Below are 24,755 nucleotides of genomic sequence, written 5' to 3'. Positions count from 1 at the left end.
AACAGGAAAAGAGCAATATCCTTTTGATTAAGGGCAAATTTGTTAAGAGGTTGGAATAAAAGGGGAGCAATGCATAATTATGACAGAAACTAAAATATAACTAGGCATTAAACATAAGAAAATGTTTCTCATTTACTGATATTTCTAAATTGAATAGGAGCAGAGCATTAATCTTTCCTTCTGACTCTCCTTGTATGAACAAGAGAAGTAGGCTGTCACTCTGATCTTAATCAGAGTGGGGCTCGGATTTGGCTATTTTTCCCCCCCTTATACCGAGAGAAAGCAATTATACTGAGAGTATGCAATTTGAGTATATCACTCTCAATAAAATTAACAAATAGTAATTGATGTTGGTATTAGCAAGTTTCTTTGGGAATGTATTTCCGTTGGTTAAAACATAGTCTGTCTGATTCAAAGTCCACAAAAGCTGCATCAGTTTATTTATGTTAAAATGAATTAAATGAGCAAGTACAAAATTGCTCTCTAATTTTGAACCGTTGGCTCATTTTCCAGCAGCTTCATCAAGCAATAAGACCCATGCCTCATAAGTAAGTGAGAAGAAATATTTCACTTCTATTTTTAAAAAATAGCTATTACACTGATTGGTGTATAATTTATTAGCCCCCCCCCCCTTAAAAAAAAAAAACGGGATCAGCATTCTCAGAACTTATCTTGACGGAATGTAATCCTTTATACTTATTGAATGAAACGATTTAGCCATGACAGAAAAGCCTCCATCAACTACCACTTTAAAATCTCTCTTGAGATAATTTAGCCTTGTGCTGCCTTATTTTTGAGGAGAGGTGTTAAATGAGAGCTTTACTTTTGGTATTAGGGGGAGGGAAAAACCCAAATCAGGAGCCCCAGCTATTAAGATCAGAGTGACAGCCTGCTTCCTTTGTTCATACAAGGAGAGTCAGAATGAAAGATTAACGCACTGCTCCTATGCGATTTAGAAATATCAGTAAATGGGAAATTTATTCAAGTTGGTATAGCTTTCATGCACTGATTGCAAACTGCAGAGCCCTCACATGTTGGATTTAGATGGAAATTTTTCAGGTAGCAGCACTGTTACAGGATTTCTTGTTGGTAGTGTTTCAGGGGAGGTAGATATTTCTACAGTCTTCATTTTAATTTCCCTCATAACTTTTATTTACTTATTTGGGATTCTTTATAGTGCAAATTACCGTAAATCATGCTGGTCTTCTAATTGGTAATAAACCTCAAAAGAGGAGGTTTAAACATAAAATAGAGTTTTAGTTACTCTACAATTTATCAAGATCTGAATATGTTAAGCCTTAAAAATGGCAAAAGCGCTATTGCTCTCTTGCATATCAAAGTATAATCTCCATATACTGGCAAATTGAAAGGTCCACCTAAACTCCATTTTGTCACTAATGGGAGAGTACGTACATGTAAAATTTTAAAGCACAGAATATCTGTGTAAACATAGTCCAACCATCAGGAAATGATTCCTTGTCACTGATGTTCATGGCTAATACTTGCACACTTAATAGAAGCAACAAGGATTATGTGACTGAAAATGTCATTTTCCCTAGGAGCATCACCTATTTTGGTATACATTTAAAGAGCACAGTGGGCACCAGCAAACAAATATAGTACAGATCACATTTTCTGCTAGGTCGTGTGACTCAAATCTAAAAACAAATTCACTTCAGAATAAGAATTGAAATCCTCAAAATTCTGAAATTTACACGAAGACCATCTTGGGATGATTTCCATATTCTGGCCAGTCCTCTACCTCCATATGACTGACATGCTTCTATGTTTCAATCAGCTATAATGATTTTGGAAAACAGTAACAGAAAATAGAAATAATTATTCTCCATGAGTCTGAAAGAATTCTGGAAGAGAGAGCGAGGCAAAGAAGACAAACACTTCAAAGAACTCTTCAAAAATGCCTTGTTCTGATGTCACACATGGAAAAACCAAAAATCAAACAATGTCCTCTCCAGATTTTAAATGCACCTCTGTTTTATGCAATAAAAGAGAAAGGCAGCCGGTCTGAAAACTGCATACAAAGAGTGAAAGAAGATGCCATTTTTTAAGAAATGTAATATTTAATAAAAATACAAGTAGTCTTTGACTTACAACCATTTGGTTACTGCCCATTGGAAGTTACAACACTACTGAAAAAAAAAAAGAGATTTATAACCATTTTTCATGCTTATGATCACTGCAACATCCCCATGGTGTCGTGATCAAAATTAAGATGCTTGGCAACTATTGCAGTCTAACTTTCAACAAGTCCACTTCAGGAGAACCAAACTTTCCACAGTTCCTTTTCTTGAGAATCTGGTCCTCTTTCTATGTCTTATATATGCTCTACCACCCCCACCCCCTTGAAATTATTTGCATTTGGTCTTTTAATGTATTCATTTTAGAATCCTTCCTGAGCTCTTTTTTTCCAATTAATTTCCTTTTGGCAAGAAAACGATTTCCTGATCCTCTCAAACAGCAGCCCAGCCCATCATACAATTTAGTTCTGGCACAAATCAGGAAATACTACACAGAAAATTTAAACTAAACACTTTTTACTAAGCCAGGAGATATCGGGAAGGAAAAAAAACACATCTGCTGTTTTTTTCCTATGGAATAAAAACTGTTTCAAATATTCAACTTGTACTAAGCTCTTGTTAAATTATTTTCATATTTCAAGAGAATTTTCCATCCCTCCTTCAATAACCCAATGATAAACTCTGTGTTATTATCCATTTACCACTGATATGAAAACAGAAAAAAGTCTAAATAATAAACGAGTACATTGATATAATGCTTTTCTACATTCCTGCTTTGAGAGTATTTGTGTTTTTTCATCTTCGCTAATCCATATCTTTTATTTGCGTTTGAACTATCTGTGCATTAAATATCTTGGGTGAAAAACAGTATGTATTATTAATTTTTATTTTTTTCTGGTTTTTGTGCCTCATTATGGATTTTTGTTTGTTTTAAAGACAAGACACAGTAATATTTTTTCTTACAATTTTCTGTAGCAGCAAGTAAGACTACTTCATTAGAGAGAGAGAGAGAGAGAGAGAGAGAGAGAGAGAGAGAGAGAGAGAGAGAGAGAGAGAAACAGAGACACATGTGACTTGGGAGAGATGTGACCTGTCAGATCCAATAATCTATTTTCTAGCAACGATGGGGAATCTCCATCCATCAAAGTTGAAAACTGCAATTTTCAGCATCTACCACTAACTATGCTGGCTACTGGGAATATTATCTTGGGAAGTTACAGATTCAGCACTTCGTAAATAATCAATTATGAAAAGTTGCACAATTAGCAAATGTTTCTAATTTATTTTACTACTACACGAAATCAAAATCTAGACCTCAAAGTATAGCCAAAGCTTCTCAATATCTAATGCTGTTAGGTAAATAAGTAAAGACATGACCATGGTCCTTCTCAGAAGAGAAGCTCCTTCTACATTTAGAATAACATCTCAACAGGGAAGGGCTTCAAAAATTTCAGCAACGAGTTCTCTGCCCGGTAGCTGGGTAGGTGTGGCCTAGTCAGCCTCCTGCACCACAGTTTTTGCCTTCCCCAGGCTCCAGAGGCTTTCCTTAAGCCTCTGGGAGGACAAAAACTGCCTCCCGCAGACCCCAGAAGCTCTCCAGAAGCTGGAAATGGGCCTGTTTCCGGCCTTCCAGAACTTTCATGAGGCCCATTTTCCCCCTCCCTGAGCCTCTGCGGGGGGCCTGCATTTACCTCACATCTAAAACAGACCCCGTGGAGACTCCTGGGATTGGAGGGGAGGGGTGGGTGGGCCAGCCAGGGGTGGGATTTGGATGTTCTCTGCCATAACGTTAGCTACGGGTTCACCCCTGCATCTCAAATATTGTCTTGCTATTCAAAAAAGAACCCAAAGGATAAGGTTGCAGCCTTTTTGCTCCCAGTTTACCATGGAACCAGCATGCCACATCAACAAGGTCACATTGCTCTTGTGCTGCTTTAGCAAATTAATGGCTGGATGTGCTATGTCCCGATATTGGCTCTCAAAGACAATGAAGATTGGCTTCCGGGAGAGTTCCAGCAGTCTCCAAAGACCTTCCCTAAAAAAAAAAATAGGTAATGACTTTACAGAATTACCAACAAAACTTGGTTTTTATAATTATTTATAGTTCTGCACTCTGCAGAAAAAACACTTGCATTTCTCTCATTCATCTAAGATATACCATACCCCAGCTTCATTAATCTTGGAAGCATATCAGTTGCTTAAATATTAGAAGCTAACCTGCAAAGTACAAATATTAGTCTCCCAAGTATCATTTTCAAAGATGTAGGAGAGATTTTAGTTTCTGTAAATAAGATGACTTAGGAGTCTCAGTTTAAAAAAAACTGATTGCATACAAATATTACATTCTCTGTGTCTTCTAGTATAGCTTGGAAGACTGAGAATGAGTCACATGCACATAATCAGTTAAATAGAATATTTATTGTATTAGTTTTTTCAAGTCAGAGTTTACCTTGACATTCAAATCAAACAGTGACCTGCAAAAACTCATGAAACAGAGATTGGAAACCAGAATAAATAATTAGTTTGAAAACTTGGTTTGGAGGATTCATACAAGGAACAGTTTATTAGTTTATGCATCAGAGCAAAATGCAATTTACAAGATAGTACAGCATTCAAAAACAAACAAAAAACCAGACATGATGAGAGAAGGGAAGCAAGTACACACGCACAAATGTTAAAGAAATGAGTGTCTGTTTACCTGAAATTATTGTTGCACCATTCTTGTTCTAAATATGCATAAGAAAGAACCACAATAAGACGTCGACATCGGCTGACATTCATAATCAGATCCGCAGAAGGTTCTGGAAAAGAAGATTATTTATTTATTTTTCTGAGAAAGGCCAACCCCTTGGGGATTTTTTTAAAAAATCATTCATCTTTATCTTATGCAGAAGCCTATCATCATCATCATCATCCAAATTCAAATTAAGTCCCATAAATTGGTACTTAAAACTGTTGGGATGGAAGATACCTATCGTATCAGATCTCTATCAGAGAATCAGGGGAAATATAAACTTGTTGATCCTGCTTAGTTTTTTTAATAGCCCCTGATTCTTTTAATCAAATTATCCTTAAGGAGGATAACAGATAATCTCTCTCAAATAAGGTATTCAGGGGACATTTTTAGACCGTCTCCTTTCCTACTTCAGGGCTATTCTCGAGAGAAATAGCCGAGTGGCTATATCTTCGTCTGGTGACAATTAAGCTGTAAAGTTCTACAGGAATTTATTCCTTTCCCAGTGATGTCTAACATTTAGATGAAAACACCAGCAGAGACCTCATCAGTACATTGATAACAGCAGGCTGTATATCTCTCTATTGTTTTTGAATAAGAGAATTTTTGACCGATGTTTGAATACGGTGATTTTTTCCCCCCAAGAACAAATAAAATGAAGCTGAATTCTGACAATGGTGGCACTACAGAGAGGGCTTCTTGTTCGAGATGGGGGACATTTCTTCTCAAGGAGATGATGAATTTGAGAACCTTCCCGAAGCCATCATGATCAATGGAAATGCCGTTCTTCCTTTGGAAGGAAAGTCTTTTTTTTCCCCTATACCATGGTTATGGCACAGCTATGAATACACTAACAATAATATCCAATACACACTACCCTGAATGTTAAAATTTGATCTAGTGGTTATGGATTATTCAAATATAAAACATTCACTTCAGTATGCTAGCATTGAAAAAAAGCTACTCTGTTGTGAACATGAGGACAAACAAGCACATTAATGGCACATTTCTCTTGATTCACTCATATCATTCCACAGGAGTTCCCACCAGTTCGGACCAGTTCGGCCAAACCAGTAGTGGTTTGGTGGCCTGGGTCACTGGAACCGGCAGCAACCTAGGCCTGCCATGCCCCTGAACCAGTTCACCAGGCGTTGCCATTGGTGGCTCCACCTTGTTTTTCAGTTCTGCGCATGCACAGAACTATTGTAATTGCACTGCGCACACGAGCAAACAGGCAGTAGTGCCTGCCGGAACTCACCCCTGGACCAAAGTGGATAAACTTAGGCCTTCGCGAAGTACCTCTAAGAAGCTGTTGCTAAAATTAACAGCAAAATGTTCAAATTGGTTCAAATTATTTAACCCACATTCCATTTGAAGGAAAGACTAGAAATTGTTTGCTTATGGAAATCTTCCTGTTCCTACCTTCTTGTTCCAATTGAGAGAGAAAAAACCCTCAGTTAATTCCCTTTCGGTAGTATCTTTGGATGGTCTCTGGCAGTCCTCCACCAATTCAAGAAGCTAAGCTGTAGAGCCAACCTACCAAACATTGCCCTCTTCGTGTGCCACATTCTTACCTGAGTTGGGCAGAATGTCCTTCTCATCTAAAAAGAGCTTGTAACCATAGCGATTCTCTAGCTGTGGCTTCACTATGAAATTCACAAATTTTCTATCATCCACTGAATCAGCGTAAGATACATAGGCATCATAAATTTTTCCATCTGTAGAAAAAAGCATAGAGAAATACAGTATGTTATACCAATGCATTATTATTATTTTTTTAAAAAAAATCAATCTCATCTAATTCCCGTGGTACCCACAGCTTTTTTGTTGTGAAATTTCAAAATGGGATGGAGAGGAGTTAACTTTGACCTTTGAGTTTGGAATAACCTTGGGGGCAATGTCACTTAAATAGATGGACTGTTAGGCAAAGTTAATCTGAAAAAAAGATACAGGAAATAAAATGCAATAAATTATACGTATGCTGGCTTCCCTCATCTATTCCACAGATCCCTGTGTGTCAAGAGACAGCAGGCTGGCACCTATTGTGGCACCTGATTATTCCCAGTTAAAAGAAAGATATAAAATATAGGCTTGGCTAGAATTTTAAGATCCCATATAATTTTTAAAAATCGCTCCTCTCTTATTTCAATGACTTCTCCAAATGTTAAATATCCTGAATCAGGAGAAAAAGGGACACATATATACCATTGATTTCTACTTCTCCATAATGATTCCGGTACCAGAGCAGTGCATTCAGCCTGCACTTCACATACATTATAGCTACAAATAGCAGGAATGCTGCAGCAAAAAACATGGCTAGCACTGCGCCCAAGTGCCCAACAGTCTCTTCTGAAAAGGAAACAAACAACATTAATTACAATTTGTGGCGAAACAGTACACTGTATGGTAGAGTTAAAAGTGAAAGCTGATTCTATTGGGGGGGGGGAATTGACTCATTGCTGTCTAAAAAGAATAACAGCAACAACATATCTACAGAGGTAAGCAGAATTTGAAAAATGGAAAGTTACAATTCTCTGTGATGTGTATTCCTATTCACAAAATAATAAATAAAGGTCTTGGGATGAAGGATGGATGTGAAGTCAATTTCTGACATATGTCAGAGTCGAGCTCGTCTCGTTAACATTTGTTCATAGAAAGTGACTTTTAAGTCTTTTTTGGCATCTGAAAGCTACAGAAGAGTACTCCCAAAAAAGTCTGCAGAATGTTCCTGTAAAATAACACAGTAGAATGTCCAGAGTCACTGAGCAATCATCCAGGCTTAAAATATCAACATGTGTTTTGCCCTCCCCCAAACTTAAAGCATGTAGCATGGATGCTACTCAACATTTACATTTTTGTTGAGAAGAAGAAAAACGTCTTTTGGGCTGAAGCTTAACATCTGGCTAGTATAAATGGATATGTTCCTTGAAAGAAGCCAAGCCAAGTTGAAGCTCAACTTCTAAAGACTTGGTAGACAGACTCAATCAGGGACATATTTAATAATATGGAAATGAAAAGAGTACAGGTTTTCGCAGTTGTTACTTATTGGCATGATAACAAATAAGAATTGGTGCTGACTTTTTGCTAATTGAGCCATGAGCCATTTTCAGGCGAATATATTCAATGTCTCACAACACATTGCCCTGAAATTATTTTACAGGATGGAAGTGGTATGTCACAACATTACCTTCTTCCAGAATGTTTTTCAACGTTCCAGCCTAGTCTACCAATCATGAAAATTTTGTTGTTACTTGGTGCCATCGTGTGGCAATTTCTTTCCTTAGATTCACAGAGAAATGCTTCTTACAATACTGCTCTTATACAATGAACTCCTAAGCTAGTGCTGCTTCTTATTCTCAGAAGCCCATTGCTTTATCCATCCTCTTTTAATTTAAGCACAAATATATTTTATTTCCTCCTGCATGTTTTAAAGCAGGATACTGATGGTGTATAATATTCCTTCATTCTATTTTGAGCTCACAAAAAGCACCCAGATGATGGAAGGCCAACTCAAATTCCTACATCCCATGGTTTAAAGCTGCATTAATAATGAAAAAGGCTATATGAATGTTTTTGTTTATGACTATACAGCAAATAAATATTTTAATTCATTAGTTTGTCATTTGATCAACAGAAGCAGAAAAATTGCTCTTGAATGGATATATGTTATTACGATGAATTTGTGAACCCACTGCTATTAAACAATTAATGCTTTGCACATGTAGCTGCAATGACAATCAATAAAATCTTTTATGATTATTTTCACAGGCATACTACCTGATTTTTTCAGTGTAAAAAGAGCTGTGCTATTTCTAATGAAGCAGGCAAAAACTCCATAATTTTCATCAGTCATGTTTAGTTCTAAAGAACTGGAGATAAATATTTTGGTTTTATTGTCACTGAACCTGGAAAACAAACAAACAAACAAACAAAAAAGTTAGCATACTGCTAAATACTGTTATTTTGGAAGAAAAGCAAATGACGAGAATAAAGAAATTTCAGATTTGGGCTGCCCAAAAATGTTAGGGTGCTTACAGACAGAGGACTCCTAATGCTGCCTATGAAAGTACCCTGTGTGAAGTTACATTTCTTTCCACAGTGCACTGGTAATGTCCCGTCTGGATTACTGTAATGCTCTCTACATGGGGCTCCCCTTGAGATGCGCCCGGAGACTGCAGTTGGTCCAGAACGTGGCCATGCGGGCAGTTATGGGGAGTACGAGGTACTCCCATGTGACACCTCTCCTGCGCGAGTTGCACTGGCTCCCTGTAGTCTTCCGGGTGCGTTTCAAGGTGTTCATCACCATCTTTAAAGCGCTCCATGGCACAGGACCTAGTTACTTGCGGGATCGTATCCTGCCCCATACATCCCTGCGACCAATTCGCTCTCACAGAGAGGGACTCCTCCGGGTGCCGTCCACTAAGCAATGCCAGAGGGTGGCACCGAGGGGTAGGGCCTTCTCTGTGATGGGCCCAGCCCTCTGGAATGACCTCCCCCCCGACATTAAGACAACTACCGATCTCCGCTCCTTCCGCACGAAACTCAAGACCCACCTGTTCCAACTAGCCAGCCTGGCTTGAATTATAACTACATTCTCTAATCCCCCCGGACAATTTTAAATTTTAAATTAATTCTGACTTTTTAGGTATTTTAATTGTTTTAATCTTACTGTGTTGTTTTAATTCATGATTATTTATTTATGTATTGTAAAATGTTTTTGTATATACCTCCTCCTCGTCATTTGTTTGTATATTGAATTGTACGCCGCCCCGAGTCCCTTTGTGGAGAGGGAGCGGCCTATAAATTGAATTAATAATAACAATAACAATAATAATAATAATAACAACAACAACAACAACAATAATAATAATAATAATAATAATAATAATAAAAATAATAAAAATAAAAATAATAGGAAAATATGGAAGAGTTATTCATGATATGAACAACGTTGAGATTCCTGTAAAATTCCACAAATACAGCAGGTTGATTACACCTTGAAAGTCTTATCCCGATTCCACCATGCACTGTGCCCCTTTTTAAACTCTGGAAAAGTGCATGATATTCATGGATAGGAAGTCTTTGGTGTTTGGTGTTAACACTGGATCAGAAAAAGGGATGTCACTGCCATATTTAACTTCTAAGAACACCTAAGCAAATCTATGCTACGGAAATTCTCTTCTTGGTTTAGTATGTCCATCTTGGCAATCTTGCCTTTCTCTACTACAAAAACAAGTTTGCATAAGCAAAGATGTTACATGAATTGGACAACGCATCCCTCTTTTCTATAATTTCTGATTTACATGAGTTTTCAGAGTCATATTTGATGTGCCATTTTTATTTATTTTCCCAACTACCCCCATTCCAGTTTGGGAAAAGCAGCAGGAAATTTCAATTACAGAAAACAGGCTTTGGTTTTATCACCGCAAATACTTAGTACCTTCCTCTCTCACCCTTCTCATGTAATTTCCAAGATATCTCTCTTCTGTATTCTCCCCTCATTTCCCATGGCTTAGTCTACAAACCTATGCTAGTATGCTTGGGAATAATCATTGAACCCAATGGGGGTTCTTTTGAGTAAGTAGTCTAAATCAGATTGTGCATTTCTAAAAGGAGAGCCTCACAACTTATTTCAAAACTGTATTAATGTTAATATTGAGTCAGTATCCTAACCAGCATACGTTGAGTGGGTAACTCTCTCTCAGCCCAACTCACCTCACAGGGTTGCTATTGTGGGGGAAATGGGAGGAGGAAGATGGCAATAGCAATAGCAATAGCATAGACTTACACAATGCTTCACAGTGCTTTTACAGCCCTCTCTGAGTGGTTTACAGAGTCATTAGAGTGGCCTCAACAATCTGAGTCATTTTACTGACCTCAGAAGGATGGAAGACTGAGTCAACCTTGAGCTGCTCAAGATCGAACTCCTGGAAGTACTGAAATACTGCATTCTAACCATGGTGCCATCACATTCAAGATTGTTGGATACGTTTGCCGCTTTGAGTGATTTATAAAAAATAATTAAAGTGGGAAACAAATAAACAAACAAACATTCAACAATTCTCTATCCCCATTTAAAACACTTCCAAAGTTTCTTTCATTCAATACAGCTGTTTCCTTCCCCCCCCCTTTTTTTTTCTTTTAAAAGAAACATACTAGGAGCAATTGCCAAAACTTAATCTGTCAGGAGTTCCCTTGCCTCTCGCCTGTTTATCTCCCTACCCTCCATCCAGATTCCAGAACCACTTCTTAATCCTCAAGATCAGAGGTTCAGGTGATGGAGACAGCCTGACTGCCACTACCGTGATTGTACATGATAAAAAAATAATTTCTCCAGCCTGAAGAAACACCCCCCACCCCACCCCTTTCCTCAGGAACATCTATCAGTTCAAGCAAACACGCTCTGAAGCTTCAGTTTATTTAAGGTCTTATCAAAGGAGCAGATTGGGAATTGTGGAAAGAAGATTAAATTTGCAGAGTTAAAGGGAAGGTTGGGTAAGTTATTATATGGGCAATAGGCTTAGTTCTCATGAATATAATCAAACCAGCAAATTTATATTGCACATACACTAGCAGAGTTTTGGGATCTTCTAAACTCATTTCTCTCCAGGTTTTTTTTTTACATACAAATAAATTGTAGGTTCTACCTATGGAACATGTTAAAGGTTTACTTAAAATGTGCTTTTGTTTTGTTTAGGAAAAAAAGTATGAGTTTTTAATCTAATTCTCTTTAAACTGCTTGAGTTTTTATTTATTTCTTTCACTTTCTCTTCTTTCATTTTTAAAGAGTCATAATTATTGTACTCGAACATTTTCTTTTTGTCATTTTTCTAAAGTTAAAGGCTCCCCTCGCACATATGTGCTAGTTGTTCCTGAGGGTGGTGCTTATCTCCGTTTCAAAGCCGAAGAGCCCGCTCTGTCCGAAGATGTCTCTGTGGTCATGTGGCTGGCGTAACTAAATGCGAAGGCGCACAGAACGCTGTTACTTTCCCACCAAGGTGGTTCCTATTTTTCTACTTGCATTTTTATGTGCTTTTGAATTGCTAGGTTGACAGAAGCTGGGACAAGTAATGGGAGCTCAATCCGTTATGCGGTGCTAGGGATTCAATCCGCCAAACTGCTGACCTTTCTGATCGACAAGTTCAGCATCTTAGCCACTGAGCCACCTTGTCCTTTTTACCTCTGGATTTATTTTCAAGTTGGATTAAAGCTGTCTGCTTTGACCGTAAAACCAAAACTGTAAAGTAAACCTAACTACAACAATGTAGTAGACTGAGTCCAGGAAAGTAGATTTCCCCCTTTACAGAAAAACAACAACTAACAATTGACAAGGTACTGACAAGTAAAGATATTGTAGAGTTAAGCCCTTTATTTATGCTTAACAACTTTGCTGTGCTTAGTTCTGACTGAGAGATTTCGTATCCTGGGCAATAGGCTGAAAGGATAGAAATCATCAATTAATATTATACTGGTATAATATTAACGCATAACCAATATAATACTGCTTACAGAGGCGTTCAAGGGGAGTGGGGAAGCAAGTCTAAGTTTCTACTAGTTAAAACAGCTGAATAATCTCTGCTCTTAGGTCAGACTATTTGTGAGCAATTATGGGCAATCAATAACAAAATTAATGAGCTTAATACATCTTTCCAGCTTTATGCTCAAGGGCATTGTGAGAGTCATCCCCACATCACCTAAGGAAGTGAGAGTGAGAGTGAAAGAAACAAAGGAGAGGGGGGAAATATACAAATCTGACTCCCACAAAGAGAAAAGGGAAAAGAAAAACAACATATGGCATACTCGTTGAGAATCATGAAAATAAATGAGAAGCCTCCTTCCCAAGCTAGGGTTATTTTATCTAACTCAACAGAGTGATTCTGAACAGAAACAACCACAGAAAGTATAAATCCAAAAGATTTACTTTAAAAGCTTCTGTGGTGAAACTACTGTATAAGCGTCCTATTGTTTCGCAGAGGTCTTCAACTTTTGGAGAAGCTGAAGTGGAATCGTAATAGATTTATTTACTTAGGGTTTTCCACCACTCAGTTTTCACAGGCTCTGAGCAACTTACAGCAACCAACGCAACCGAAGACTTAAAAAGAGACAAATACAACTGCTAACAGGACCAGTCTTTTGTGCCACAATCTGAGGATTGAATAAAGCTCCTTTGTTCTCAAATGCTTTCAGAAAAAGTCATTTTTATGCAATGCGGCTACTCACAAATATTGGGGTGATAGCCCTGTTCCTGCTGTATTTCCCCTTTGAGTAAGAGTATCAGAAAGAGAATAAAAAGCACAAATAAACAAGCGAACAAATACAAAGACCAAAAAATCTAAATGTGTGGCTCCACTGGGCTTCTGCTGCTCAGAAACTCCAACAAGGGTTCACCATATTAGCGTCATGATTTTTCATTTGTTCTTCTCCAAGTTCTTGCCTTGCCATTATTCTAACCACTTCTCCCATCTTTTGTTTCCTGCAGCAGTTTGAAGATGGTGGGGAGGTGGATGGACTCGAGATCTTAGTACAACTGTTGGTAATAAAGCAGTTTGGAACAGGGGTCTCTAAATCTGGCAACTTTTTAAGACTTGTGAACTTCAACTCCAGAATTCCGCAGCCAGTTTGTCCTAGATCTGTGGTGGCGAACCTATGGCATGTGTGCCCAAAGTGGTACGTGAAGCCATGTCACCCAGCACGTGCGGCCTTGCCTGTTTGTCTTCTGGGTTTCTGGCATGCGATGATCAGCTGTTCTTCATGCGGACAGCAGTTCTGAAAACCAATGTGCGCATGTGCGCCGGCCAGCTGATTGTTGGATGTGCCAACAATCAGCTGGCCGGAACCCAGAAGTTTGGCTTTTCTGGAGCGCAGCCCTGATGACCGTGTGCATGCACGTGTGACATTTCTGTGTGAACCTTTTGGCACTCGGTGCCGAAAAGGTTGACCATCACTGCCCTAGAGCAAGTGGAAGAGGAATAGAGAAAGATCATCCTATTACTATTTACTTGGCCAAGCAAAGAATGTTCTTCAACAGCTCTTTCTCCCATTGCCCTTTCCAAACTAACCAGGCATCGCAAAGAAGCCTCATTGCCTTCACTCTAATGATTACTGAGAACCCCTTAAAGGTAGAATAATACCCTTGAATCAAGATTAAGCCTTCATGATTATAAGGACACGACCATGCAGTTTCAGTACAGAAATAGTTTGCCATTTCCTTTTTCTGGAATGTTGTCAACTAATGATCAGGCTCTTGGCGTTAGAAGGACATGATCAGAGATTTGGATGGCATGGACATTTATGGTATGATAAAGCTAAGGTTAATGTGGATTTTTGTTAGACATGCCATATGATAGAGATTCAGGTTATACTCAGAAACATCTTTGTGGCTCTCAGCACCAAAAATGTTTTATAGGAGAGAAATAGCAGGCAAATAAAATATCTAATTTATCATGAGCAGAAATTTGTCAAGGGGTGTGGGATATTTCCAGCTTCTCTGTCTAACCTGCAGCCATGACATCTCCTGGACTTCTCCCATCCAAATACTAACAAAGCCCTACCTGCTCAACTTCTGGGTCTAGCTAAATTAGGTCAGTGGTAAAGGAACCCACCAGCTCAGGTTCTAGCCAGTTTCTATTTTCATTTCCACTCAGAAAAGTCAACAGACAAATGCAAAAGTACTAAGAAGAAGGAGGGCAGAGAGCAGACTGCAGAATCGCCATTTTTTTTTAAAAAAAGATGTTGCACTGGGTGTAATACACCTGAAACATATCAGTTTGTTATTGGAGAAACATAAATTATTTTTCCAATAAGAATTTGAGTTGATTACTGAGTTCACAAGAATCTACTGCCCAGATTCCCTGGATAGTAGTAGGCACTACCCTGATGGTAATATATAATACAGCCTATGTCATCCTCCCATATTATTAAATCATACAAATTATCTCTATATGTGTCACTGAGCACCTCAGCACTACTACACACCATAACTATCTCTCTCTCTCAGTTAGACATACAATAATCTCTCATTTAAAAACATACACCCTTTTCTTTCTGGTTTTTTACACATACGGCTTTTCTAAAATTTAGTATAAGTATTCCTTCCTAGAAATACAGCAAATGTACCTTCCACTCCATAACATCACTTTCACTGCAAATTTGCTTCTTATTCCAGAAGAATCAGCAGAATGTATGCATTCATTCATTCATTCATTCATTCAATTTCTATAGTTGCCCATCTCAGTCAATTATGCAAAATTCAAAAAAACATACTACAATCAAAAATACTAAAAGACATTAAAACAACAGAAATATCTAAAATAAATATACATAGCAGCCAAGATACTTAGCCAGTTAGCAACACAGCCAGGAGATAGGACCCTTAACACATTTAGTGCCCAAGGCTTAGGAACACAGCCAGGTGTTTAGGGCCTTACAAAAGGCTGTCAGGGTTGGGGCCATTCTAATCTCCAAAGGGAGTTCCATAGAGCAGTGGCCACTGGGGGTAAAGCCCATCTTCTAGTCCTTGCCAGCCAACACTCTTTAATTGACGGAATCTGCTGTATGCATAGATAGATAGATAGATAGATAGATAGATAGATAGATAGATAGATAGATAGATAGATAGATAGATAGATGATAGATAGATGATAGATAGATGATAGATAGATAGATAGATAGATAGATGATAGATAGATGATAGATAGATAGATAGATAGATAGATAGATAGATAGATAGATAGATGTTAGATAGATGATAGATAGATAGATAGATAGATAGATAGATAGATAGATAGATAGATAGATGATAGATAGGTGATAGGTGATAGATAGATAGATGATAGATGATATGATAGATAGATAGATAGATAGATAGATAGATAGATAGATAGATAGATAGATAGATAGATAGATGTTAGATAGAAGATAGCTAGATAGGTAGATGATAGATAAATAGATAGATGATAGATAGTTAGATAGATGATAGATAGATAGATGATAGATAGATAGATAGATAGATAGATAGATAGAGATAGATAGATAGACAGATGATAGATAGACAGACAGACAGACGGACAGACAGACAGATAGATAGATGATAGATATATGATAGATAGATAGATAGATAGATAGATAGATAGATAGATGATAGATAGATAGATGATAGATAGATAGATGATAGATAGATAGATGATAGATAGATAGATGATAGATAGTTAGATAGATGATAGATAGATAGATAGATAGATAGATAGATAGATAGATAGATAGATAGATAGATAGATAGATAGATAGATAGATAGATAGATAGAATCTCTTGCAAAAAGGTGATCCCTTAGATACCCCAGTCCCAAAACATGTAGGACTTTAAAAGTAACCAACAGCAGCTTGAAATGCACCAGAAAAACACTGGTAACCAATGCAGTTTACACAGAGGTGGTATTGTGTGTGTCATCTATTTGGCATCATTTATAAAACTCACAATTGCATTCTGCACCAGCTGAAGTTTCTGAATGATCTTCAGAGGCAGCTCCACATATAGTATGATGATTGTCTTCAAACTATCTTCAGTTTGAGAGACTTCCTACTTTCCGCACTGCCACCACTCTGCACCCAAATAAAGATAATTTTATATAAAAGTTTTCTTACCACTGAGTATAAGAAGAATGAGTTTTATTGTCTAAGAATTGATTATCCTTCATCCAGCGCAAGTCAAGATCACAGTCGTTACTGAAAGGTAGCTGCACCGTGCAATTCAGTGTTATTTGACTTTCCAAAGCTTGCTCCATAGTCAGATTGCTAGAGGGATAGAGGAAGTGGGGAAGCATACTGCAGAGATCTGTTAGAAGAACAAAAATATTTTTTTTAAAAAAGGGACTGAACTTCCAATTGCATTTCATAAATCCTCTACTGATTTTTTAGAGCTGGTTAACAGGTAAAGTTAAGTCTAGTTTGGTTGAGATCTGTATCCCCAACTCCCTTTGTCACACTGACTTCTTTATGTCTTAGGAAAATAATAAGTTCAGCTATATATGTCATTATATATATCCCTGCCCTATTCCATTTGGTATAGAAAAGTCAGTGTCCATATTTTCAAGAAAACAGGCTATTAAATAAAAAAACATTGAGGATATGGTGGAGGAGAGGGAGAGAAAGTGTCTACACACAGTTATAAGAAACGATAATACTTATGAAGTTTCACATTAATTATTAACTTTTTTATTAGCAGTAACTAAATTACCATTAGTGCCTGTTCAGAGTCCAATAAAGGTCACTCTCTAAATTCCTAATCCATAACATATGAATGGAACTTTTGCACATTTTTAAAACTAGCTAGGGGATAAAATCTAGTTGATCTTAACCAGTAGTGGGTTTCAAAAATTTTTAGAACCTCTTCTGTAGGTGTGGCCTGCTTTATGGCAGTGGCTTGCCAGCCATGTGACTGGGTGGGCGTGGCCAACATGTAAAATGTGGTGAAACTCACTTAACAACGCTCTTGCTTAGCAACCAAAATGTTGGCTCAGAAACTCTGGCCTTTGAAGCACGCAAGTCTTAAAGCTGTCAAGTTACAAGACCCTTGCACCCCTAACACTTTAGAAAAAAACCCCGGGGTGTTCAAACTTGACAGCTTTAAGACTTGTGGACTTCAACTCCCAGAATTCCTCCTCTCGCTCTTCATCTTGATGATGTGTGGACGGGCAGGGCAAGGGAGCTAGAACTGGTTCTAAATGGCACTGTAAATTTGTGGAAACTCTTCTATAGAAGAGGTTAGAACTGGCAGGAACCCACCCTTGATCTTAACTAATCTCAAAAAACCTAAGCAGAGTTGTACCTGGGTAATGCTTGGATGGGATACTATCCAGAATTTCTAAGGCTGAGAAGACTATCTGTTCATCCATCCATCCATCCAAGATGGGAAAACCACTTCTGCTGTCAAAAAATCTACAGTACATGGACTTTTTTGTGTCTGTATGTCTTTGAGTCACTGTTGACTCAGGTGACTGTTGTGGACTAGCCTAACAGTTTTCTTGGCAAGATTTTGGAAGTGGTTGCTACTGCCTTCTTCCTAGGACTGAGTGTGTATGGCTGACTCAGGGTCATCCAGTTGATTTTGTGCCTAAGGCAAAACTAAAATTCACATTCCTAGTTTCTAGCCTGGTGCTATAACCACTGCACCAAACTGGTTCCTGAAAAGAATTTATTCTTACATAATTTCAAAATCCTTGAGGGGGAAAAAAATTCCACTATTTAAAATTATTGAAATTCGTCATCTAAAGGTATTTAAGGAAAGCTGGGGAGGCAGGATAATGATATAGAACTAGTTATAGTAGTAACATGCAATGTATCCTAACTTCTATACTGTAATCTATTTTTTTTCTTTTATAGTCCTTCTCTCCTCAAAACTAGAAATGAAACCTCATTTCTTTCTTTTCTTCTTTTTTTTAGCACAAATGATATCATTTTGTATGTTGGCTTGGGTAATGGATAGGCACACACAGGCTTAACGGTAACAACAGCTGTTTATTAAGTACAACAAGTGAGAACAATCCAGCGAAGGTTGAGTCTGACAGCAGCCCTTTTATAGGGAGCTGTCAGACCCTTCAACCAATAGGATTAAACCTCTGTTCCCACTGAAACAGAAGACCTTGGTGGAAACCACTGTAGTTAGAACAAGTATCTAACACCAGATCTGAAATTCTGAAGACTTCCCATCCCCATGGACATCTGACCATATTTTGGGCACTTGGCAATTGATCTGTATTTACAGCCATTTGACCAACATTCTATGGTCATGTGACAATTTACATTTTTTTTCTACAAAGTTATGTTTACTTCCAAAACATACCCATAACAATGGGTTTGTACTGTTAATGCACTCATTAGCAACATCTGAGTTTGCTTTAAGACTGCCATGTTTGCTGAATGACTGTTGCAAAAAAAAATTGCAAAATTGTGTGCAGTCACATGATGGCCCATTTAACAACTATTATGGCACAATTATGGACATAAGTCAAGGACTACCTGTATTCTAAAGTTTACCATATAAAACAGAAAGGAAAACATTTGACTTTTCCAACCAATGGTTTAACCTACAGGAAATAAAAGAGAAGACTTTTCCCACTTCAGTTTAGAGTCCAGCAACAATTGTTACATTATCAGTCACAAATGATGATCAAAATTAGTAACACTAAATAGTATGCACAGAAACTATAAATAAAATTACATGTAGCAAAAACAGAATAGGAAGGCTTATCTTGGCACTTTCTGCAGCTTTACCCATCTCTCCTCACCCATTTCTAATTCCATCACTCATTATCACAGTGCAATTAAAAACCTTTTCTCCTTTTAGCAGCACCTACATAAGGAGAGATTATTCTTGAGTCATTTTTTTTAACTGCACAAATTAGTTTGCAATCTGTTTTTACAACTATTTATGTTACCCTAGATACAATATAAAAGCAATGAAGAGCTTAAAGAAGTTCTACAAACTTGTGTCTTTTCACAAACAGATGTCAATTTCTATACATTTTCTACCCCAACACACAAAACAAGCTAGAAATAAATATTATGGCCAACATAATGCTGTTGACAAAAGCAGACATGTTGCACCTTCTCTTCCTCATTAAGTAAATTTCCACACAGGAACTTAAAGAATTCAGTAACATAGTGAGATTCACTCACTGCTGCAAAAAGAGCCAAAAAAGCGGGGATCAGGTAGGAAAACTCATTATACAATGACAGGATCTCACATATTTTTTGCCTCACTAAATCAGTCAAAGACCAACACACATACATCAAAAAGTCTGAAAGTCCAAGTCAGATGATAATGATAGGCTTATGCCCTTACTCTGAAGGAGGGAGTGAGGAGGAAAGCTAAGCCAAGCCTTCTTTTTGGTAAGGTACAGATTAACTATGAAATCTTCTAAAAGCTAAAATTAGACCCGAAAACTAATCTCTCTCAAAACACCAGTAGAAAATTAGGGAACATGGCTGCCGTAAAAGCAAAATGGTCACTTCTCTCATTTTTTGTACTCACCCGCCATGGTCCAGCTGAATAATATAGGAGATATTTCTTTGATTATTCAAGTAGAGGGAACAGGTGTAGTTGCCTACATCATTTGCCCTGAGGTGCTCAAAGGTGAGGTATGTAGTTGTATTCTGCAGTGTGCTGTGCAGGTGGCCGAAGGAGGAGAAGGAGACGTTAATCTGGTGGCAATCTTAACTTCACTGGACGCCGAAGTCAAAAGCAGACTGAAAGGAGTTGATTATCCAAAGGGCAGAACAAATGATTAACAGACTCTTGTTGGATCCAAATGGTGTGATCATACAAGTGATCCGGGTTCACACAGGATAAATCAGAAGCTAATGGAAGCATCCAAGAAATAAGTTAGCAATAAAGCATACAGTATCACTTAAAGAGCAACTGCTATATTCCTATGCTGTTGAATCCATTCATACGTTTACAGCAAGTAAAGCACTACCAAAGCAGGTGTGGTCAACTATGGCCCCTTTAGGACCTGTGAACTTCAACTCCCAGAATTCAATCCCATGCATGGGTGTCTCAGGAATTCTGGGAGTTGAAATCCAAAGGTTGCAAAAGACCCATAGTTGGATTGGATTTGGATGTATTGGATTTATATAGTTGTCCATCCTTGCCCTAAACATCCCAATCATTTGCTTGTTACAGGAATTACTTAGCAGCAAAACTAAAACATAAGTCATCATGAGCAGAATATATTATAACTTTATCTGCATGTACAGATATCACAATAGTAAAATGAGTTATGCCACAGATTGTCTGTCAGTCTTTAAATCAATGTAAGTTGCAATATTTCTCTTAACATGAATGTTTCTAAACAATGAATATTTTTTATTGCCAGCTCATGAAGAAAAGATTGGGCAACAATTTGTCTGGAATGGAATAAAGCAGGGGTGTCCAAACTTGGGAACTTTAAGACTTGTGGACTTCAACTCCCAGAATTCCCCAGCCGGCTGGGGAATTCTGGGAGTTGAAGTCCACAAGTCTTAAAGTTCCCAAGTTTGGACACCCCTGGTATAAAGTCTCCTGCTCAAGCAGAGGGTTGGACTAGAAGACCTCCAAGGTTATTTCCCATCTGGTTATTCTATGTTCTAAATCACAAAGGCTACATTAACACTGATTTTTTTCCTACTGTTCCCGCTACAACACAGGTGTCAAATTCAATCGCACCGTGGGCCAGATTATGACATATTGTAATGTTTCTTTTGCCTTTTCGCAGCCAGGATGGGCGTGGCCTGCATGTATCCGGCCTGTGGGCTGCGATTTTGACAGGCCTGCCAACATTTCCCCAAGATACACAAACAAATTCTGGGGAAAATAAAGGAAAACAAACATTTTCCAGAAGGAAGGAAAAATATCAGATATGTTTGACGATAGAGAGATAATAATAATAATAATAAACTACTGGCAGCATTCTGCAATTATTTTTAGATGTGGAAGCTTCTTTTTTTGACACACAATGGTTCTTAGATCGCCACATGAAATTATAAATATGTTTCATTAATAAAGTTAACGCATGATCATTAACATGTGCACGACTGGCAAGAGAATAACACATAGCAGCTCATTACTATTGATATCCTGCCAGCACTGACATTATGTTCAACTGATGCCCTGCGGTTAATGTGCCAGTAAGGGTGTCAAAGGACAAGCTCAAATTACAAATCCTTTACAAATGCTTTTGCTAGTTTTGCACATGGAAATCACCAGGTACAAACAAAAATGGCTGGCCAACCAATTCTTGTAATATAAAAGGGACCCGAGGCTCCTATAAATTGTCTACTTAAAACAGAATCTAAAGAAATCTTGCCAAACTCAGTGGGACATATGCCAAATAAAGAAACAAACAGTCCACTTGTTTGCTCTCTCATAAGCATAATTTAAAGACCATCTACAGCAGGGGTGGGCAACTGTGACTCCTTTACTACCTGTAAACTTCAACTTCCAGAATTCCTGAGCCAGCATGGTTGGTTCAGGAATTCTGGGAGTTAGTTCACAGATTGTAAAAGGCCAATTGTTGTCCACTCCAATCGACAGAGAAGTCCTGCAATTTAGTTTTGTTGTGATTTTTCTCTTCCATTCAAAAACTACAAATGAAAAAAGAACCCAAGGACGTTACCATTCTAAGGAAACCTATTTTATTGTAATGCCTGGGTCGAGTCCCCACTGCCACGTTAATATGCTGCATTTATACATTGGTGAAAGACTTTGTTCCCTGATTGGGAACAGGCTGTCGGGAGAATTTCTGTTCTTTTAGCTTATATAAATGAACCCTTATAGCACATCTATGCCTTCCTACAGGAAGTGCTCGCAAACTCAGATTTATCATTGATGGGTTTGTATCTTTGACAGGATATCTTTTAAACAGTTTAATTTTTTTCAGATCTTTTTCAGCATTTAACTTTACCAAGTGGATATCTAATCACCTTTTGCAACCTTCTGACAAGCAAAGTCAATGGGGAAACCAGATTGACTTAACAACTGTGTTACAAGCTCATTTGCTTATTTAACAACTGCAATGATTCGCTTAACAAATGTTCAATAAAAATTGTAAAATGGAGCAAAACTCACTTAACAAATTTCTCACTTAGCAACATAAATTTGGGGTCTCAATTGTGGTCGTAAGTTGAGGACAGTATTGAGAAAATTACTCTCATAAATGGAGTCTAAGAGCTAGAATTACCTAGTTTGAAAGAAAAATCACTGTTCATACATTATATATGTTTCCTTTTTTTCCACTCCTGGTTTACATGTCAACTGAAAAACTTCCAAAGCATGTTTGACTAGATTTTTAGAGTAGCAGTTCAAGGATAAGCATTATAGATCTTATTTTATTGGCCCAATTATTGCTTTTGACAGCACTTTTTAGCCCAGGAACTCTTTGGGTGATGAATTCGGTCTGGTCCTAGAAGACAATCTAGAAAAGACCCCATTGGATACAAAAACGTTGATTTCATGCTGAGAAAATTACCTCCTGGAGTGTGAGGCTATTACTGAGAAGCTCCTATTTTTAGTATTTATTAGCTTCCTTGACCAACGGCTATCAGAAAAGAGGCCTCTACAACACATCTTAATACTTAGCTAGATTTGTTCACATGGATGTAGATAGTCCTTCAGATAACCTGGTCTAAATACATTTTTTATGGTTAGTGTTAGATTTCAAATTGGGCCCCGAAAATGGACAACTAATATAAATAGCAAAAAACTTATTGAACTGTGCTGGGTCAATACTTTAGTAGCTGCATTTTAAATTAGCTACACTTTCTAAATCTTCTTTAATGATACTTTTCACTGTCATACACGTTTCTGCCAATCTCTGAAACATCCCTCCAAGTATCTGAACTATAAGATCAGAGCCCAAAGCAGTTAATGACAAAGGTAGCTCAAGTAGAAAGGTAGGAGGGAGGGAGGGAGGGAGGGAGGGAGGGAGGGAGAGAGAGAGAGAGAGAGAGAGAGAGAGAGAGAGAGAGAGAGAGATGTGTGTGTGTGTGTGTGTGTGTGTGTGTGTGTGTGTGTGTGTAATTGGAAAGAACACTCTGTTAACCTTCAGTTCCCTAGATAGCTCAAAGAATAGAGAAACGGTCTTGTGAACAATGTGGCTATAGCCTCCATACAAAAGCAAATGAAAACAAGATGACTTTATCTCACAAGCCCAGTCCTACAGTGAGGTAGGCTGAGCTGGCTCCTTTAAGTGACAGAAGTTGGGAGCAGGAGGTGATATCCCCCTTGAAATTCCTTTCCATTCTCATTCTCCCCGAGGTGATGTTTTTGTGTCAACATTGACACCTTTCTTGTGTCACTTAGTATCTTCTCCAATATGTCAAAAGGCTCATACGTCCACTACGCTGGGCAACAACACAATTTTTCCATTAATGAACAAGACTGCATTTGTTGGCTGCCCTGGCAAGTAGCATTTATCCATGACTAAGAAGCCCCGCACATCAGCAATATACAGCAATATGTCTGATTTACAACAGTTCATTTAGCGACAGCTCAAAGTTACAACAGCAGTGAAAAAAGTGACTTATGACTGTTTTTCACAATTACGAATGTTGCAGCATCCCCATGGTCACATGATCAAAATTCAGATGCTTGGCAACTAACTTATATTTATGACGGTTGCAGTGTCCCGGGGTCATGTGATCCCCTTTTGCACCTTTATAAAAGCAAAGTCAATGGGTAAGCCAGATTCACTTAACAACCGTGTTACTAACTTAACATCTGCAATGACTCGCTTAACAAATGTGGCAAGAAAGGTCATAAAATGGGGCAAAACCCATTTAACAAATGTCTCAAATTTTGGGGCCAGTTGTAAGTCAAGGATTTCCTGTACTGCAAATTTAAATTTATAGATGGAATATTCTGTGAAGAGAGTTTAGATCCCGCATTCTCACATCATAAAAAATATTTCCATAGTCTACAGTCAACATGTTTTGAAAGACACCTAAATTGAGAAGGTTGCTTTGAAAATGGAGAGTAGAAAGCAATTGTGCTCTTCCACTGTTCATGCTGCCATACATTTCCCAGCTGATGAACAGATTAGACGCAACCAAACCGAGTCAGTATTTTTGTATTAAATATAATTCTTGTGCACTGCAAAATCCTAGCAATTCTGTAATGCATTGTGTGAATTTGCATGATAAGCAGGTTTTTCTGGATGACCACCCAACAGAAGAATTCATTGTAAAACATGATGTTAGTGCAGTTAAGTTCATTGTTAGGTTTTGTATGTATTGACTTTATTTTACACAGTCACCAACACTATTTTCATTTTGCAAAGATCACAAATAGCTTTTTGCTTAAGAATAGGGTTGGGCTGAGAGAGAGTGACTGGCTCAAAGTCACCCTGGCAACTTTCATGGCTCAGGCAGGACTCTAAGGCATGGTCTCTTTGCTTTCTAGGCCAAACGGGCTCTTTTAGTGGCAGACTAGATTCTAATCCCAACACGGC

The 24,755-nt window shown here is 38.0% G+C and overlaps 1 protein-coding gene across 2 annotated transcripts in view; it reads right to left on the bottom strand.

Annotated features, from left to right (window-relative positions):
* Positions 1 to 24,755, bottom strand: part of SIGIRR (single Ig and TIR domain containing) — a 50,878-nt gene that overhangs the window by 20,064 nt on the left and 6,059 nt on the right. For both annotated transcript variants that reach the window (XM_081934214.1, XM_081934213.1), the window contains 7 exons: positions 19,802 to 20,127; positions 16,414 to 16,603; positions 8,551 to 8,678; positions 6,979 to 7,122; positions 6,348 to 6,491; positions 4,738 to 4,840; positions 3,924 to 4,074 (listed from right to left, as the gene is read on the bottom strand). In XM_081934214.1, coding sequence (XP_081790340.1) covers positions 3,924 to 4,074; positions 4,738 to 4,840; positions 6,348 to 6,491; positions 6,979 to 7,122; positions 8,551 to 8,678; positions 16,414 to 16,603; positions 19,802 to 19,808 — 867 coding nt within the window. In that variant the 5' untranslated portion in view covers positions 19,809 to 20,127. The remainder of the gene's footprint in view (positions 1 to 3,923; positions 4,075 to 4,737; positions 4,841 to 6,347; positions 6,492 to 6,978; positions 7,123 to 8,550; positions 8,679 to 16,413; positions 16,604 to 19,801; positions 20,128 to 24,755) is intronic.

Source organism: Natrix helvetica, assembly GCF_964273705.1.
Source record: "Natrix helvetica genome assembly, chromosome: 1".
NCBI classification, from domain to species: domain Eukaryota; kingdom Metazoa; phylum Chordata; class Lepidosauria; order Squamata; family Natricidae; genus Natrix; species Natrix helvetica.
Note: the sequence above shows the minus strand (reverse complement) of the source record. Positions and strands in the feature narration are given on the sequence as shown.